This window comes from Psammomys obesus, unplaced genomic scaffold, assembly GCF_907164565.1.
Source record: "Psammomys obesus unplaced genomic scaffold, mPsaObe1.curated_primary_1811, whole genome shotgun sequence".
Lineage (NCBI taxonomy): Eukaryota > Metazoa > Chordata > Mammalia > Rodentia > Muridae > Psammomys > Psammomys obesus.
This window is the reverse complement of record NW_026596166.1, coordinates 2513190-2533490: the sequence shown is the minus strand read 5'-3', so window position 1 is coordinate 2533490 and position 20301 is coordinate 2513190. Positions and strand designations below refer to the sequence as shown.

Below are 20301 nucleotides of genomic sequence, written 5' to 3'. Positions count from 1 at the left end.
CGGTTTGCAAGTATTTTGTTAAGTATTTTTGCATCAATGTTCATAAGGGAGATTGGCCTGAAATTCTCTTTCTTTGTTGAGTCTTTGTGAGGTTTAGGTACCAAGGTGATTGTGGCTTCATAGAATGAGTTTGGTAATGTTCCTTCTGTTTCTATTTTGTGGAATAGTTTGAAGAGAATTGGAGTTAGCTCTTCTTTGAAGGTCTGGTAGAATTCTGCACTGAAGCCATCTGGTCCTGGGCTTTTTTTGGATGGGAGACTTTTGATGACTGCTTCTATTTCTTTGGGGGATATAGGACTATTTAGTTGATTTACCTGGTCCTGATTCAGCTTTGGTGAGTCAAATCGATCAAGAAAATTGTCCATTTCATTTAGATTTTCAAATTTTGTGGCATATAGACTTTTGAAGTAAGTCCTAATGATTGTTTGGATTTCCTCAGTGTCTGTAGTTATGTCCCCCTTTTCATTTCTGATTTTGTTGATTTGGGTGGTGTCTCTCTGCCTTTTAGTTAGCTTGGCTAAGGGTTTGTCTATCTTGTTGATTTTCTCAAAGAACCAGCTCTTGGTTTCATTGATTCTTTGAATTGTTTTATTTGTTTCTAATTGATTGATTTCAGCCCTGAGTTTGATTATTTCCAGCCGTCTACTCCTTTTTGGTGTGTCTGCTTCTTCTTTTTCTAGGGTTTTTAAGTGGGCCATTAAGTTGCTTGAATGAGCTGTCTCGAATTTCTTCTTGAAGGCACTTAGTGCTATGAACTTTCCTCTTAGCACTGCTTTCATTGTGTCCCACAAGTTAGGGTATGTTGTGTCTTCATTTTCATTGAGTTCTAGAAAGGCTTTAATTTCTTTCTTTATTTCTTCCCTGACCCAGCTGTCATTTAGTAACAAGTTGTTCAGTTTCCATGAGTGTGTAGGCTTTTTGCTATTTCTGTTGTTGTTGAAGTCCAGCTTTATTCCATGGTGATCAGACAGGATACAAGGGATTATTTCAGTCTTCTTGTATCTGTTGAGGCTTGCTTTGTGACCAACTATATGGTCTATTTTGGAGAAGGTTCCATGAGGTGCTGAGAAGAAGGTAAATTCTTTTGTGTTTGGGTGTAAAGTTCTGTAGATGTCTGTGAGGTCCATTTGATTCATGACCTCTGTCAGAGATATTGTTTCTTTGTTTAATTTCTGTTTTGTTGACCTGTCCTTTGTTGAGAGTGGGGTGTTGAAGTCTCCCACTATTAATGTGTGGGGATCTATATGTGGTTTAAATTTTATCAATGTTTCTTTTACAAATGTGGGTGCTCTTGTATTTGGGGCATAGATGTTCAGGATTGTGATGTCTTCCTGGTGGAATTTTCCCTTGGTGAGTATGAAGTGTCCTTCCTCATCTCTTTTTATTAATTTTGGTTGAAAGTCTATTTTATCAGATATTAGAATGGCTACTCCTGCTTGTTTCTTGGGTCCATTTGCTTGGAAAGTCATCTTCCAACCTTTTACCCTCAGGTAATGTCTATCTTTGTGTCTTAGGTGTGTTTCTTGTATGCAACAGATTGCTGGGTTTTGTTTACGTATCCATTCTGTTAATCTGTGTCTTTTTACTGGAGAGTTGAGTCCATTGATGTTGAGAGAGATTAATGACCAGTGGCTGTTAGATCCTTTGATTTTGATGTTGGCTGTGTTCATAAGTTTGTGTGCTTGGTTGCTTTTTGTTTTGCTGTAGTAAGGTTAATTATTTCCTGTGTTTTCTTGACAGAAGCTAATTTTCTTGGGTTGTATTTTCCCTTCCAGTGTCTTCTGTAATGCTGGATTTGTGTGTAGGTATTGTTGAAATTTGTTTTTGTCATTGAATATCTTGTTTTCTCCGTCTATGAGGACTGAGAGTTTTGCAGGGTATAGTAGCCTGGGTTGACATCTGTGTTCTCTTAGGGTCTGCATGATATCTGTCCAGGCCCTTCTGGCTTTCATAGTTTCTGTTGAAAAGTCAGGTGTGATTCTAATGGGTTTGCCATTATATGTTACTTGGCCTTTTTCCCTTGCAGCTTTTAGTATTTTTTCTTTGTTCTGTATACTTCCTGTTTTGATTATTATGTGGCGGGAGGATTTTCTTTTCTGGTCAAATTTGTTGGGTGTTCTGTAGGCCTCATGTATCCTTATTGGCTTCTCCTTTAACTTGGGGAAATTTTCTTCAATGATTTTGTTGAAAATATTTTCTGGGCCTTGGAGAAGGGAGTCTTCTTTTTCCTCTATTCCTATTATTCTCAAATTTTGTCTTTTCATATTGTCTTGGATTTCTTGGACGGTCTGTGTCAGGAATTTTTTGGATTTCACATTTTCTTTGACAGATACATCGATTTCTTCCATTGTATCTTCTACACCTGAGATTCTTTCTTCCATTTCTTGTAGTCTGTTGGTTATGCTTACCTCTGTAGTTCCTGTTTTCTTCCCTAAATTCTTCCTCTCCATTATTTCCTCCATTTGTGTTTTCTTTAATTTTTCTAGTTCTATCTTCAGGTCTTGAGTTGTTTTGTTTACTTCCTTCACCTGTCTGCTTGTATTTTCCTCTTTTTCTTTTAGTTCCTTCAACTCTGTCTCTTTGATTTCTTTCAGTGATTTAATTATTTCTTCTCTGAAGGTCACAAGCTGTTTGGCTGCATCTTCCTGTATTTCTTCACGGATGGCCCTAATTTGCTTGTCTTTATCTTCCTCCATTTCTTTACGGATAGCCATGATCTGTTTGGTTTTATCTTCCTCTAATTCTTTACGTATTTTATTTGTCTCCTCTATTATCCTCTTCATCAACATAGATGTAAGGTCCTCTTCTTGATTTTCTATTATGCTGCATTGTTCAGGGCTGTTCGCCCCTGGATGGCTGGGTTCTGGAGATGCCATATTGCTCTGTCTTTTGTTGGTTGAGCCTTTACGCTGACCTCTACCCATTGGGCTGATTTAGGTTTTGGCTGTTAGTTTCTGTGCTTCCTGGAGTCCTGAGGTAGGGAGTATCCCCTTGGCCGGAAGATGATTTTTCCTGAAGGAGTCCTTCTCTGCTTTTTGGTTATGGTCACTGTATGGCCAGTGTTTCTCCGGAGATGCCACTGCTCACCTCAGGTTTATAGCCCTGAGTAGTAGCTGTGGTCTATGTTAGGCAGGGGGGGATCTCCTCTTACCCATAAAATTTCTCAAGACAGCTGCCCCACTGCTGTGTTTCTTGTTATAAATTTAGTGTGCTGCTGCTCACTAAATTTCCATGTACAGTCCTCTTGAAGAAACTGCTGATTCCCTAGCTATGGGGTTTTCTCCCAACAGGGAAACTCAGTCTGTTATCCTGGGGCGCACAGTTCTGTCTGAGAAAGTGGGAGGTGCACTCAGCAAGTCTCTGGGCCAAAGGCTGATTGCTCTGCTCTGGATCTGGAGAATGTGCACCTAGGTTGATTTGGCGCCTGGGGGCACTGTTCTGGTCTGGAGGCTGGGTGCCTCACTCTGGACCAGAAGCTGTGTGTCTCTGTCTGGGATGGCGGCTACAGGCACTGCTCTGGTCCAGACGCTGTGGGTGCAGCCCCCCTGAAGGATCAGGGATTCCTACAGTTTTGGCAGTCCAGCCAGGGACAACTGGCCGATCCCTGGTACAGTATCTGAGGGCTGCTGTAATGGCTCTTCGACTCCTGCAGGTCCGAGGATGCAGCTGTGTGTCCCAGTGCCCCAGGGGAACGCAACAATGGCGGCAGAGCACAGCGCTTCTGCCTGCACTAGTGTCTGCGTGAGTCCAGGAAGTGTTTTGGTGCTGGGTGTCCTAAGCGTTAGAGCTGCTGACCCCCTCCGCTGGGGGTTTCCTCCTGCCAGAGACACGCAGTCTGGTGCCCTGTTGCCCTGGTGCCCACAGTTCTATCTGAGGCGGCGAATCACGCGCGCAGGCAGGGCTCTGTGCAAGCAGGCGCCTTTGTCCCTCCCGGCTCTGGGTCCGGGCTGGCTCCTGGGGCACCCGCGGAACCCGAGTCTTTTCCAGGGGATGTCTGGGTAACCTGGGGTCGGTCCCAATTGTTTCCTGCTCCGTGGGGTTATCTCTCGACTGGGAGATCCAGTCTATGGTGTTGTGGGCCCACAGTTCAGTCTGGGACCGTGACCAGATCGCGCTGGCGGGTAGCTCTGGGCTGGCGACCAAGCGCCTGGCGGAACGGGGATCTCTTCCGCGGTTTTGCTGGGTGAGTTAAAGCTGATCGAATCCCCCACCGTGGGGTATCCTCTCACCTGAGAAACACAACCACTTGTGTTTTATGGCCGCGAGTTCTGATTGCTGGTCACTGTGCCAATCCTGCTGTGCTGCTCCTCAGAATGAGAGTCCTCCCGGCGCTGCCATCTTGCCCCGCCTCTAATTTACTTATTTTTATATGTATGGGTGTTTTGCCTGTGTATGTGTATGCACAATGTGTGTGATGGAGAAGACCTGAAGAGGGCATTGGGTACTCTGGGACTAAAGACACAAGAGGGCTCTGAGCTGCTGCCTGAGAGCTGGAGATTAAATCCAGGTGCAATGAAGGAGAAGCTAGAGCGCTGAGTAACTGAGTAATCTCTCCAGCCCCCAGTGTATTTAAAAGTTTATATTTCCTCATTCCCTAATTAAGCTAAGCATTCTCTTATTCATGACTTTAATGTAGAGGTACTGCACAAATCCTTCTTACATGTTAAAATAATATTAATAACTCAGAATCTCAAGTTTAATGTTCTAAAATAAAATAAAGCTGGGTTGCTTATCACCTTGGATCTTGTTTTGGAATTGTGTAAAAACAGAAAGTATTTTAAACCATAAAGTATTTTAAGAATCCTACATACCAGCTTTGAAAGAACATGTCAAAAGAAACCCACCACTGAGTGAATTTACCAAGTTAATTTTTAAAGCGCTTTCTTACTTACATACAAATTAAAGATATAAATAGAAAGTATAGAAAATTTAAAATAACGTTATAAAATTATTCATTACCTTCCTGCCTGGTCCTTATTAGTATGAATCAAACCATATTCGGTGTGTTAAAGTATACAAATTCAACATCCACAGCCATTTTGATTTAGAATTGGTTCTTTGTTGCTTCAATCATTGGCATTTCTGGGTTGCCATTTTATATATGTGAATCTTTTATGGCCATAGCTTGCTTATTCAGCTCATTAGTAGTCTATTATTGCTATGTACTGTAAGCTATTTTAAATAAAGAAGGAAGACTGTAAGATATGGGAGATAGTACTTCAGTGAACTGATGCATAAATGGAACAGTTGATTTTAGTTAATTCAAAAACAGTTAACATATTTTAGTATGTTTGTCCTATATTGTATGTCTAATATCCACTTATATGTGAGTATATACCATGCGTATCTTTCTGCTTTTGGGATAACTCACTCAGGATGATCTTTTCTAGTTCCTACCATTTGCCTGCAAATTTCATGATTTCCTTGTTTTTAATTGCTGAATGGTATTCAATTGTGTAAATGTACCACAATTTCTGTATCCATTCCTCAGTTGAGGGACATCTGGGTTGTTTACAGATTCTGGCTAAAACAAATAAAGCTGCTACGAACATGGTTGAGCAAATGTTGTATACCTGAGCAAGTTTTGAATGTATGCCTAGGAGTGGTATCGCTGGATCTTAACCATTCCTAATTGTCTGAGAAAGCACTAGATTGATTTCCAAAGTGGTTGTACAAGTTTATATTCCCACCAGCAATGGAGGAGGGTTCCCCTTTCTCCACATCCTCTCCAGCATGTGTTCTCACTTGAGTTTTTTATCTTAGCCATTCTAAAGGGTGTAAGGTGAAATCTCGTTTTGATTTGCATTTCCTTGATGACTAGGGATGTTGAGCATTTCTTTAAGTGTTTGTCTGCCTAAAGAAGCTAAGCAAGGAGGAGAACTCTGGGTAAGATGATCAATCCTCATGCAAAAAAGGCAAAGGTAATGGACATCAGAAGAGGGAGAAAACAAGCAACAGGACAGGAGCCTACCACAGAAGGTTGTTGAAAGATTTTACCCAGCAAAGTATCTAAGGAGATGCTGAGACTCATAGCCAAACTTTGGGCAGAGTGCAGGGAATCTTATGAAAGAAGGGAAACATAGGAAGACCTGGAGGGGACAGGAGCTCCACAAGGAGAGCAACAGAACCAAAAAATTCTGGGCACAGGGGTCTTTTCTGAGACTGATACTCCAACCAAGGACCATGCATGGAGAATGCCTCACAGATGTATCCTATGGTTGCTCAGTCTCCAAATGGATTCCCTAGTAATGGGAACAGAAAATACCTCTGACATGAACTCAGTGGCTGGATCTTTAATCACCTTCCCGTGATGGGTGAGCAGCCTTAATACCGGGCCACAGAGGAGGACAATGCAGCCAGTCCTGATGAGACCTGGTAGGCTAGGGTCAGAAAGAAGGGGAGGAGGATCTCTCCTATCAGTGGACTTGGAGAGGGGCATGGGAGGAGATAAGGGATGGAGGATGGGATTGGGAGGGGATGAGGGAGAGGGCTTCAGCTGGGATACAAAGTGAATAAAGTATAATTTATAAAAAAATAATAATAATAAATGTTTTAAAAAGTGAAGAAAAGTTACCATGATTTAGAGAAATATTTCCTTTCCCAATAGTAACAATAATGGGCATTTTCTACCACCGCCTGGAAAAAAAAATACAAATTATATTCTACTTAACAATCCTTATCCTATGCTTCCTGCTTTTCATTGGAAAGGTCTACAGATTTTTTAAAATTACAAACAATTGTATCTGTGATTTGATCACCCAGTATAATTGCCATGTGAAGTCTTTTATCACAGCCTTGTTACTGTCTCTTCTCACCTCCCTCTACCCTGACTGGATTTTCATATATATGTAAATGCTATTGTCCTGTGCCTACCATTCAATGTTAATAGTTACCTAGACTGGTCGTGAGCTGTGATGCACAAATGGCCATACTACTTAAGACTCTGCTGCAGCTGGGATTGCAGTCACATACAGCTGTGCTTGACCTATGAAATATTTGTATTCTTTTTCATCAGAAAAAAATGTTTACAAGTTGATGTTATATCCCATTGAAATTTTGGATCCAGAGTTTGAAAAAAAAAAAAAAACTTGAAACAGTCTGGCACAACATTAGAATAAAAATAATCTCATTTTACTGTTTACACTGTCCTCAGCACTTAATTTAACACTTAGGGAATAGGAGACGCTTGGTAGAAATTTACTGAAAGAATAAAAGAAATGAATAGCTTTAAAAGGTTTGTATATGTCATCATTATTTTTACTAGCAAGGTGAGAGGCTTTGCTGAAAGCCCTGAATCTAATAATAGACAGAGTCATGATTCAGATTCAGCTCTCCTCTACTGTTTGCAGCCATGCTGACTCACTCTTGTGCAGGAAGTTTAAAATAAAGGGCAGGGGAGAAGAGTGAGAAGTCTAGATGGCTCTAAGAGGAAACAAGATCTTTATATTACTTTTCTAGTAGAGAAATAGAAATAAGTAAAATTAAACAGAAACTTGTTCACATTTTTCAGTATGAAATTATAAAATAATTGATTCATTAATTTTCAATAAAAAGTAATTTGCTTTAAACTACTTCAAAAATAAGTTGTTTAATACATTAAACAAGATGTGTAAAATGTTAATTCTTGAAATAATGATTTTGTGTTTTAAATTGAAGAGGCTTTTTTAATGAACATGTAAATGTAACATTATAAAGATAGCATTTCAGGAAAACTTTCTAGTTCAATATCGGCTTCCAAAAAATACAAAACTCCAAGAATTTATTCACTGAGATAATATTTATAAAGGTCATGATACAGCATATAGTAATAAAAGGGACACTGTTTCAATTTTTGTTCCTATCTACATCAAAGTAACAAAAGTCAACTGTGAGAAAAAAGTAACTCATAAACAATATTTTATTTAAGCCTTTAAAAAAATACTGCCTTGCACTTAAAGAAACAACCATGCATGATAGTACATGACTATAATTCTAAGACTCTGAAGTTGGAGACAGGAACACTGCAGTTTCAAGAACTGTGTAGGCTACATGATGAACTAAGGCCAGCTTGTTCTACAAAGTGAGCTCCTGTAAATGATGGGCAAAATGAAGAGAAGGAAGAAAAGACTACAATGAGTTAGTTCATGTCTCCTTTAAAATAGAAAATGTTTTATACTTGTCACTGTTATTGTAAATATAATTAAATACTCATATGTAAGGTGTTATCATCCCCATATATGAGCCTCAAACCCCTTGCTGTATCAGTGACATCGAAGTAACAGTAGTGTTCATAAAAATCATTAGGTAGTCCTTGCATTGCCAGTAGTATTGATTTGAAACCCAAATACTATATCAGGAAAACATGGTATTTAGAAATTCTTTTTTTTCCCCAGTTAGTACCTTAGTATATGTGTCAGGTACTGGAGAAGGAATGGATGAGACTAAACAAGAAGTTTGTTTGCTTGTTTGTTTTAATCCTAATTCTGGTGGGGTTTTTTTTTTCCAGTTTAAAAATAAGTGTCTTTAAGAGCTGGGGAGAAAGTTCAGTAGGTGAAAGTGCCTGCAAAGTAATCTCGAGGACATGAGCTGAAATCTTCAGAAACCAAGCATGAGAGTCTATAAAAATCCCAAAGCTTCCTCAGGGTGATGGGAGAAAAAAATCAGAAACTTGTGGACCAGCTATTCCACCATATACAGCCAGAAAATGACAGCGATCTTGTCTTAAATAAGGGAGCAGGCAAGGTTGCCCTCTGACATTCACATGTGTACCATGACAGATTGGTGCTTGCTTGCATTTTCACACACAAGTGCACGTATATGTTAAAAATTTTTAAGTAATTTTAAGTGCACGTCTGTAATCCCAGGAAAGCAGATGTAGAACCGCCTCAAAGTCAAGCCCAGCGTGGATCCATGGATTTTCCCATTTTCCTTATTTAAAGAAAACGTTAAGATATCAAAAAGTGCTTCAAAAATATTGGAGAAGTTTGGGTATGCAAACAGATATATTCATACATCCATGAGCGTGCATGTATTATTATAAGTACATGGATATGGCCACGTCATTTGAAGGGATAAGCCAAATGAACATCATGTGAGAAAAGCATTACGTGTGGCAATGATGGCACGAAGACCGTCTCCAACCATGTCAAGAAAGGGCACAAATCAATCCACTTCTGCCAATGCTTGGTTCTTATCTCTTGCTTTAAGTCCATGTTGATATTTATTCTTGGCTCTGTTCCATCTCACAGCTGCTGATGGTCCAGGAGATCGTTTCATCATTGGGGAATCCCAAGCTGGTGAACAGGTGAGATTGATAACCCTGAAAGACACTGAAGATTTCTGCTTCACAGCCTTTGGGCATCCAATTCTAAGTTTCTAATATCAGCATGTGGAAGTCTTAGAGAAGGATTAGTCAAAAGACCATCAAGGGATCAAAGAAAGGTCCCCATGTGAACAGCAATGAAAAACCATTACTTAATGAACCTACATCTATCAATATGTGCCGTAATAAATAATTGTGTTACATCCCCCACAGATAAGCCTCATAAGCATTCACCAGCCCTCTGACTGATTCCTCTTCCTACAAAGTTTGATTTTCTGGCTAGAACTACATATACCTTAATGCTTGGATGTTTAAATAAGGAAGCTAGAGTCACTAATGTTGGCATCCTCCTTCTACATATTACCTTAACCCCTGTCCATTTTAAGTACTTATAAAAGTACATGAGAAGCCAAGGGGGAAAAGAAGACATGGAGATAGGTTTTACCAAAACTGATACTTTTTTAAAAATTACTTATCACTAGTTTATTTCATATAATATTTAGGGACAAAACAAGTAGTCTTCTACGTGTACATGCTGGCTGTCCTTGCTAGCATGGAGTTCTCTGGTATTCATGTTGCATCTCAGCGTGGAACACTGGAACCCCAGGCACAGGCTGCTGTGCTTGCTTTTATATGGTTCTGGGGGTTCAGACTCAGCTCCTCACACTTGCACATTAAGCACTTTACCCATTGAGCCATTTTCCTTTGATTCTTTTTTGACTTTATTTGATAACACATATATCTATCAGATATGAACATACAAAACATCCGTTTTATAGTAAAGCCACAAGAAATGTCTGATCTTCAATTGAGTCTACTCAGCATTCCTTATCCAGCACACTGACATAATTAGCAAGTGCTTTATTCTGGCATATAACTTACATTAAGACACAATTTCTTCTTTGCAAAAGTCAGTAGAGGAGGAAGCATAAACAACTAAATATTATACAATATATTAGTTATTGAGCTAATGGTGTTCCCATCAAACACTCTGGAATGCAGAAGAGAACTGAACGTTTCAACAGAAGATGCTTAGAAGGATAACACTGGAGCATTCTAGTCACAGAGCAGTGTAGGTCAAAATTCCAGAGGTGCCTGGCACCTTACGCCTATAGTTCTAGCACTCATTTAGCAGAAACCATGGAGGATCACTGCAAGTTCAAGGTCAGCCTGGGTCACATAGCAAATTCCAGCCCAGCCATGACTAAATATATGGTGAAACCCTGCCTTAAAAGAACAAAACAAGGAGTCTGGAGAGGTGGCTCTGCAGTTAAGAGCACTGACACTCTTCCAGAGGTCCTGGGTTCATATTCCCAGCAACTACATGGTGGCTCACAACCATTTGTTATGGAATCTGATTCCCTCTTTGTGTGTGTGTGTGTGTGTGTGTGTGTAGACAGAGCAATCATGTATATTTTTAATTTTAAATTTTATTTATTCAATATATAAATACTAACAATGTAAGTAATGTATATAAATTTTATTATATAATAAATTTTTCTCTTTTATTATCATTATTATTTATTCACTTTGTATCCCAGTTGTAGCTCCCTCCCTCATCTCCTCCTGATCACACCCTCCCCTCTGCTTCCTCCCCTATCCCTCTTCCCTAGTCCGCTGATAGGGGAAGTCCTCTTCGCCTACTATCTGACCCCAGCCTATTGGTTAATTTTTTAAAGGACAGGAAGTTATATGAACTACTCAGAGAACTGCAGGTGGTTTATGTTAGCCTCACCATAGCAGATAAGGGTCTCTAAACTTCATACACACTATTTGTTAGTTCTAACTAGAGAACTGGGAGTATAAAAACAACTGTGAAACTTAAAAGTTTCTAAGTTCTTATAAAGGCTTTATGAGATAAGATTGAAATAGTTCAAGAAGGCAGCTTTTTCTTCAGATTACCTGTAGTTTTCTTTATCTACAATATGTGTTACACATACTTAGAGCAATCTCAGCTATCTTGTAAGAGCTACATTATTCACTCACAGCTTACACTTGAGCACTGAGGTGCCATTGTATACACAGGAAAGTGATTTAAAAAATCATTTCTTCGTGCTTTAAAATGTGTGACCTTAAATCACTAATGGTTTGGTCCCAGTAATTAGCAGTGGATGTCTTCAAAGAAAATACTGTGTAATTATGAAATGTTGTCATTAGATTTCCAAAGAATGAGACTCAGTACCTCCAATAATAAAAGGCCAAGATTTTAACTGTGTATACATACACACACATATACATACATACACACATACAAACATACACACACACACACACACACTTATATACATGAAGCACATAGGAAAATTCAGTCTAAGAGAGAATACCTGCTCACCTTACAGACTAAAAGAAGTAGGCCACATATTACTAGGATGTACCTTTGTAGTTGAGTCCTTCACATGTCAGTTGTATTGTTTGATCTAAATAGACATATAAGTTTTTACATGTCTATTAATATTTATTTTTGTTTGTGAGCCTAGCCTTTAATGGCTGAGCCATCTCTCAGCCCCATTAATATCTTTAACTTTGGGTTCAATATGATGTGATAGGAATCTTCTGCCTACCATTTAGAATTCATGAGATGTACATATGAACTTACAGCAGTGTGACAGCATTAAAAAAAAAAAAACCTGCAAAAGATCAAGCCAAACAGAAATTCCAACATGCAAGGAAGGGGGGGATGGGCATGAAGCCCCACCCCTAGCTAAGGAGCTGTTGGCACTTGAGTGTTGCTGGAAGAAGAGGAGTAAATCAGTTTTCTTAAGTGGTGAGATACCTAATATATCAACCAGACTTCAGGGCAGATTCCATACCCAAGAGCAGTCAGGTAACACAAACTGTGTCTAATGGGGGAGGGTGAAATCAAGTTAGATGGGTAGGAAGGTGAGCAAGGATGTGGGAAGAGCTGGGAAGGAGGAGGACTACGATCAAAAGACATTATACAAAATTCTCAAAGAAGTATAAAAATATTTTTGTAAATATGTCCCAGATAGTAAGTGATGTCTGGAATTGTAGAGTGCAATTAAAAAAACAAAAAACAATGACCCTAACTTTTCATTTTAAATCCCATGCATTATTTTTGTAGAAATGTATATGAATATGTAATAATTCTGAACAATACTAGAAGGTCTTTTACTGAAATTAGCAGAGTAAAGTGGTTTAAAGCATGTAAGATGTGCTAGATCTTAACACACAGTGTTTTCCTAAAACATTGCCTAAGGTGTGTGCGAGAGTGTAGGTGTGTAAGGTGTGTGTCACACAACATGGGACTACAGAGACGGTAGCATTTAAGAGCACGTGCTCTTCAGGCCCCTGCACCACAGGGAAGCTTGCAAACAACTATAATTCTAGTTCTAGAGCATCGGGTGCCCTCTTCTGACCTTCGGGGACAACAGACCATTTGTGCCGAACATGCATACATACAGGCAAAACACTCATATACATAAAAATTTTTAAACATCTTTTACTGTTGTATCAGGATTTTCATTTAGGGATAATTTGGAGCATTCTTGTTTCTATTCTGTCCTAAATCACGACCTCTGACAGGTGATCATGAAGCCTATTCGAACCTATCAAATGGATCAAGGTAGATACATGCTTTTTTCATGCTTAATCCAGATTGTTACACACACTTAGATGTTTTTAAATGGTTTAAGTCTACATTTTAAATATTTATTAACTGATAAGTTTAATACTATGAAATTTATAAGTGAATACTATGAAATATTAGGAAATTTTCCAAGAGAAATAATTTAAATGGCTTTTCTGGATCACCTTTATTTGACCAAATACTTTCTGTAATGATGTACTACATTTGTCAAACAGAATTCCAGCAAACTATCAAAATGATGGGTTTTCATATTTATCATTCATACTCTCTTAGGACTTAGAAATTTTTCTGACAGATTCTCAAATCACTTTACAGTAACACAATTTATGTTTATTTGAATGCGAAGCAATAGTGGCAAATGTGAGTGGCAGTTCTTCAAAACAGGACTCCAAGTAAAGTACAGGCCTTAAAGAACAAATAGCTTAAATCAAGTTGCAGACTCTTTGGTGTGAATACAGCTCTGTCTGGGTAGCTTACACTGGTCCTAAGTGAGGAAACTATAAACATTTTCATTATTTCTTAAAAAACGATACATCCACTGGAGATGTTGTTTTGCAGCAACTAAGTGACCAAGTGTCTTTTTTGTTTGCACTTCCAGCCAACTCAAACAGTAATGCCAGGACAAGTGATGCGGGTTACAACAGGTGCTCCAATCCCCTGCGGTGCTGATGCAGTAGTACAAGTTGAAGATACTGAACTCATCAGGGAATCAGATGATGTACGTCATTACCAGTATTTGAAGTCAGACTCCGTTTCCACAGTGTTTATAACATTAACCTGGGTTTTCAGGGGGTGTTGTTAATATTGTTATTTTGGTTTGAGGATCTCTAGCAGATAAACTTAAAGATTGAAAATCCTTTGACATTGGAGGAACTTTTATGCTATTATTACTGTAGAATTTGGACCATGCTTAACATGAGAATTTTCACAAGCAAACAAAGAAATTACTTCACAATAAAAGAACATTGAGACTAATTCCTGATAAAGTGTGAAGGTGTTCTTGAAATCAGAATTTAATATAAAGGACTTTAACAGAGAACATTTGGGCAACTTCTTAAACCAAATGACCCTTTCACCACTGGTTTTCTGTTGAAGAAAAAGCTGTGCCATAATATGGAAGCCTTGAAATGTTAAATTTGTGTCAGTGTTGAGACAATCCCGCTGCACTGTCTCAAATAAAGGACACTTATGGGCTCTAAATAGACCGTTTTCTCAATGAAACTAATAGTAATTATTAAAACCAGACTACTGGGGCATGTCCTGGTTATGTTTCTATTGCTATGATAAACACCATGAATAAGCAACATGCAGAGAAAAGAGTTTATTTCAACTTTCAGGTCACAGGCTTCTCTGTCAGGGCAGGAACTGAAGCACAGGCCACAGAGGGATGCTGCTCACTGGCCTCATTCCCAGGGTTTGCGCAGCATGCTTCCTTCACATGCCCAGGGTGTCACCACCCAAAGTAATCTGGGCCCTCCCACATCAATCATTAATGCCATACAGAATTGCCTACAGACGAAGCATTTTCTCAGTTGATGTTCTATTTCCCCACAAAGTGAAATTGACCAAAATAATAATAATAATAATAATAATAATAATGCACAGGCTGAAGATGGCTCAGTAGTTAAAAGTACTTCTTGTTCTTGCATAGGGCCCAAGTTTAGTTCCCAGCACACAGGTTGTGATTCATAGTTGTTTGTAACTCCAGTTCCAGGACATCCAACACTCTCTTCTGAGCTTCCTGAGCACCAGGCCCACATGCGGTACACATACATGCATGCTTTCATGTAGGCAGGCCAACCATTCCTACACATAAAATAAATCTTTTTAAAAAGCAGACTACTAGGAATAAAACTGGAAAAGTTACAATTTTTTTACAGTTTTATAGACTGATAATTATACCTGTTTTGTGAAATTTAAGGAATCTTATATTCTGAAGCAGAGATTAAAAATAAGTAAATACTAAAATACAACCATTCTAAGAGATGACCATCTTTCATGGTGTGGAGATTTTCTTTTTAATCATCTTCCCTTATTTATAAAATTCAACTTTTGACAAACAGATCACATTGCTTGCTCTTAAAATTGTCCAAGCAGAGATTTATTAGCATCAGCGAAGCCTACAAAGCATTGAAATCCAGAACATACACTTCCTAAAACCATGCAATGACAAGACACAACATTATTCAAAGCCCATGAATGTAAAACTGATGGTTGCCATACAGTTACAGAACTCCACAGCCAAGCTGTAAGTCTCCGCTGAGCTTTCAGTAGGAATTTGAGAGCCTTGACATGATATTGAACTCCATTCACAGCAACCAAAAGAGAGACGTTGGTATGCACCTTCCTTTATTACATGTGTTTGTATGTATGAATATCATGTATATATAATATTCCTTTGAGAATCCTACATCAAGATACAGTTTAGCAATTTAAATGATGTTTTTACACCATGAAAATTAGAGGAAGTATTTAGTTATTTATTGACACCAAACCTAATTGTTCAGGAGCTCTCTTTAGAAATTCACACTATTTTTTTTCAAAGAGGTATAGCAAATGGTTCTCTGCTCTTCTGTATTTGTGTATATTCTGGGCCTATCTGATGATAAAGTGTCGGAGAAGCTCATTCCTATTGATCAGAAATTCCATTAGATTATATTATGTGAAATTATATGACCTGCTCTGCTTACAGGGTACTGAAGAACTTGAAGTGCGAATTCTGGTGCAAGCTCGGCCAGGCCAAGATATCCGGTAAGTTCAAATATACAGAATAAATAACCCTCTTGTGTTTCTGCATGAACATGAACTCAGGAGAACATGCTATTAGAAACCTACAGCACTGCCAACTACCCATTTTTTCTCAAGATTTAACAAGAAGCAAAATGAATTTTCTCAATTTTACATCCCATGTCTAAACTGCCTTTTAAATGAAAATAATAAAGATGAATAAAATTGTCAAAATCAAGATGAAAAAAAGGTAATGTTACAGATGAGGGAGGGAGGGTACGATTGGGAGGGAATGAGGAATGGGGCCACAGCTGGGATATAAGGAAAATAAACTGTAATTAATATAAAAAAGAATAAACATATTTCAACTATTTTTAAAAAGGTAATGTTATAAAGTTATAGGTAAAGTTATATACCCATGGTTAATTCTACCTTTAGCCAATTCACAATTACTCAGTCCCAACTCATAGTTTATCCAGAAATTGGAATAGAGGTGATTAGGTTTTATACAAGTAGATGATAGCACACCCTCCTCAACCATCCTTAATAATGTAATAATTTGCTGTTCCTTACATGTAAAGATGTTTCTCTCCTACAATAGATACTATGCATAGTTTGAATTATTTTCTTAAACTAGAAGGTGTTTACTAGAAGGTGTTCCATCAAATCTAATTTGCCCAGCTTCCCTTTGGAACAAAGCTGTAATTCTCCCAGCCTCATGGCAGCAGGCTAGCATACATAACCAAGAAAGGTGGCCTCAGATCTGGATCGACCCAAGGCGTCTACACGGAAATCATCTCTAACTGACCTTTTAACATCATTCCCCTTACCACAGAGCTAACCAGCTGTGGAGCACTGATAACGCTGCTAGATATTTTCATCAGAGAAAGTTTGAAATCGGTAATTTTACCTGTAGTATAATAAAAAGAAAATATAAAGGAACTTCAAATGTAACATGTTTCTTTTTAGCAATCATAGATATAAGTCCTAGTTTGTCTTCTATAATGTGAAATAACTTTGAAAGTTAGAATTTTTAGAATTGCTTATTTGACTCCTGACTTATTTCTGAACTTTTTTTTCTCTCCTGATTGTCTCTCTCATGCTGAAGTTTCCCTCTGAGTTGAGAAAAAGTTAACCTTAGCCATATGCTTATGGTTCTGCTTTGACTTTCAGACCCATTGGCCATGACATTAAAAGAGGAGAGTGCGTTTTGGCCAAAGGAACCCATATGGGCCCTTCAGAGATTGGTCTTCTTGCAACTGTAGGTGTCACAGAAGTTGAAGTTAATAAGTTTCCAGTGGTTGCCGTCATGTCAACAGGAAATGAGGTAAATAAATAGACAAAATAAAGCAAGGAGCTTATAAGATAAAACTCTGATGTCTGTTTTCTGTTGTAAATGGAACATTGTAGATTATGATTCTTAACAATGGGATCACATTTTCCTGACAAAGAAATAAGTTGGCCTTAGCATAGTTCAGGTACAAAAGATAAGTTAAGAAATTATTCCCCTCCATTTTTATAATGAATTATTATATCCAATGTCCTTTTCCCACTCTTGATACAAGTAAACAAAGAATGTTAGCTGCAAGCTATTGATAGCAAACTGAGCAAGCACAGTACTTAGTACACTGAAACATGATTTGTGTATCTTGTTGCTGAAATGATAGCCCATCCATCAAAGTAAGTAAGTGACTTAAATAGGTATCATGGCTATCCTGTCTTCTAAAGTTCTGTGTGCATTAAAATCACCAGAGAGAGCCAGGTGCAGTGGTGCCCACCTGTAATCCTAGCACTCAGGGAGGCAGAGGCAGGAGGATCTCTATGAGTTTGAGGCCAGCCTGGTCTACAAAGTGAGTCCAGGACAACCAAGGCTACACAGTGAAACCCTGTCTCAGAAAAACAAGAAATAAATAAGAGCACCAGAGAGATTTGATGATCCTTTTTTGATTTGGTTTTGTTTGAGGGTTTGTTTGGGTCAGTTGAAGCATCTGTAGTGGTATTTTATTCACAATAGATTTACATGTCCTCTCAGGCCTGGCTTGGGAAGGACGTGATAATCAGTCCTTTTCTGAGAACTCTTGAAAACCTTCCTGACTACTCTCTTGCCTAGGTTGTTAAAATGTCCAGGAGCTCTATGGGCATGCTGCGAATGTGAAAGGATGAACATTCTAAAAACTCAGTTATAGAATCAAATCATACCAACATTTTTACAAACGTCTTTGAACTATACTATTAAAGACTAACCAGACTTTAAAAATTACAAAACAAAAAATTCTTTGTTTTGAAAATTAATCCTTCATCAGTATTATTTTTAGTTTTTTTAAGTCTTAAAAAATGAAGTTGTTCAGTATTTTCTCTATGATTCTTATAATTCTGTTAGTCAAAGCAAAAGAACAGAATTGGATTTTTTGTTTTAATAACAGGAAGCTAATTCTGCATTCCAGATTTTCTTAGGTACAAATCATCCTTAAAAACTATCAGCTGACATGAAACATTCTTTTTATTTTGATAAGTCAGTGATTTTAATAACCCTGTGTCTAAGTGGCATCATGTTTAGCAGCAGTAGAGAGGTTTGCTTCTAAATTTTATCATCTCTATATTGCTACTTCTCCCACTCATATTCAAAATTAACTACTTTTACAACCATATATATGCATAGATGCATATATACTCTCCACATATGAAATATTCAGTATTCTTCTTTCTAGATTTGGCTTTTTTTTTTTTTTTTGCACTTAACAATATCCTCTCTCCCATCCACTTTCCTTCAAATATCAGGATTTTTTTATAAAGATTTTTTAATTTTAATTACAGTTTATTCATTTTGTATCCCAGCTGTAGTATCCTCCCCAAACCCCTCCCAATCCCACCTTCCCTCTTCTCCTATGCCCCTCCCCCAGTCCACTGATAGGGGAGGTCCTCCTCCTCTTCCATCCTACCCTAGCCTATCAGGTCTCATCAGGACTGGCTGAATTGTCTTCCTCTGTGGACTGGTAAGGCTGCTCCCCCTCAGGGGGAGGTCATCAAAGAGCTAGCCCATGAGTTCATGTCAGAGATGGTCCCTGGTCCTATTATTGGGGAACACTCTTGGATACTGAGCTGCCATTTTTTTAATTGGCTTACAAAGGAGTGTGTTCTCATGTACTGTTTTCATTTTACATTTTGGTTGATTCGGTACTTGCTGCAGCTCCCAGCAAACCTCTAGTCCTTCTTTCCCTACTATATACTCTTCCACTTTATACTTCTTCCTTCTGTTGTGTTCTTCACGCTTTACTGTTAAAGCTTCTCTTTTCCACTTTCCTGAGCCTCTTTATAGTTTCGTGGCCTTACTCTTATTGTCACCTAGATAAACATATCTGAAAAATTGATTTTGTCCATGTACCACATTTTCTTTATCCATTGGTGGACAAGTAAGTTGTCTCCATTTCTTAGCTATTGTGAATATACAACAACAAAACGACTGTACAAGCATGCCTGTGGTGTGTTGGCTTCTGTATAGTGGTACAGCTGGGTCACATACTTCTATTTCAGTTTTTTGAGGATGCTATACACTAATTTCCATAATGGCTTCACCAGTTCCCATGCCAGAAACACTGAATAAGGGTTGTTCTTTCCCACGTCCTTGCCAGTAGTTGTTGGTATTTGCTTTCTTGATGGTATTGTTCAGACTGGGGTAAGATGGTATCTCATCACCCTTAAAATGTGCATTTCTCTGTGTACACCTCTTGACTCTAATGTGATAGCAGGAGTCTAATGTCATACCATGTGAATGCATTAAAATAGAGACAAACAGTGCAGCTGCTTTAGTCAACCTGAAGAATATCATATAAGGTGCTGGAGAGATTGTCACCATTAAAAATCTTCCAGAAGGCCCCAGTTTGGTTCCCAGCAACCACACAGTGGCTCACAACTATCTATATCTCCAGTTCCAGGGGAGCTAATGCTTTCTTCTAGCCTCCACGGGTACTGCATACACATGCTTTACAGACAAACATGCAGGCAAAACATCCATGCCTATAGAATAAAAAATAATGTCAGACAAAATATTTGTGTAGCTGTTGGAAACATGCCCAATATCGCGTGAAGCTATAATCCTATTAAGGATGAGGACATCTTTACAGAATTATGGAAATAAAGTTATCAACTATATCTCAGAATGTTTGGTTTAGATACTTAAATAAACTGTACGGTTTAAAATTTAGACAGTACTATTTAAGAGATTCTAAGTCTACATTCTTAGCCTCTTGCATTTTATAAAATGAATACATACATATATGCACATATATGCACACAAATATATAATACATATTAGAATACACACCAGAGTGTTCTCTTCAATTATTAATCACTCATTCTCTAGGGCTGAGGGTATGGCTAAGTGATAGAGTATTTGTCTTGCATGTGTGAAGCCCACATGTCTGTAATCCCAGGCATTGGAAAATAGAGGCGGGATAACTGAAACAAGTTTGAGGCTGGCCTGTCTATGAAATTATTTCCAGGCCAGCCAGTAAAATTAAAAAAATAAAAAGGCTTGAGCCAGTTTTCTTAGAAATATATTAATAGGAAACAGCAACATCAGACCTTCATAACTTTCTTACTCAGTAGAACAATGCTCTTAGCAATCCTCAAGACCTTCTATAACTACAATGTTATTCTGCAAGCACCA

General features: G+C 38.3%; 1 protein-coding gene across 9 annotated transcripts in view; it reads left to right on the top strand.

Annotated features, from left to right (window-relative positions):
- The window catches only part of Gphn (gephyrin), a 437068-nt gene that overhangs the window by 356567 nt on the left and 60200 nt on the right, over positions 1-20301 (top strand). For all 9 annotated transcript variants that reach the window (XM_055595378.1, XM_055595377.1, XM_055595376.1 and 6 more), the window contains 4 exons: positions 9228-9283; positions 13507-13626; positions 15601-15659; positions 16809-16962. In XM_055595378.1, the coding sequence (XP_055451353.1) occupies positions 9228-9283; positions 13507-13626; positions 15601-15659; positions 16809-16962 (389 nt within the window). The remainder of the gene's footprint in view (positions 1-9227; positions 9284-13506; positions 13627-15600; positions 15660-16808; positions 16963-20301) is intronic.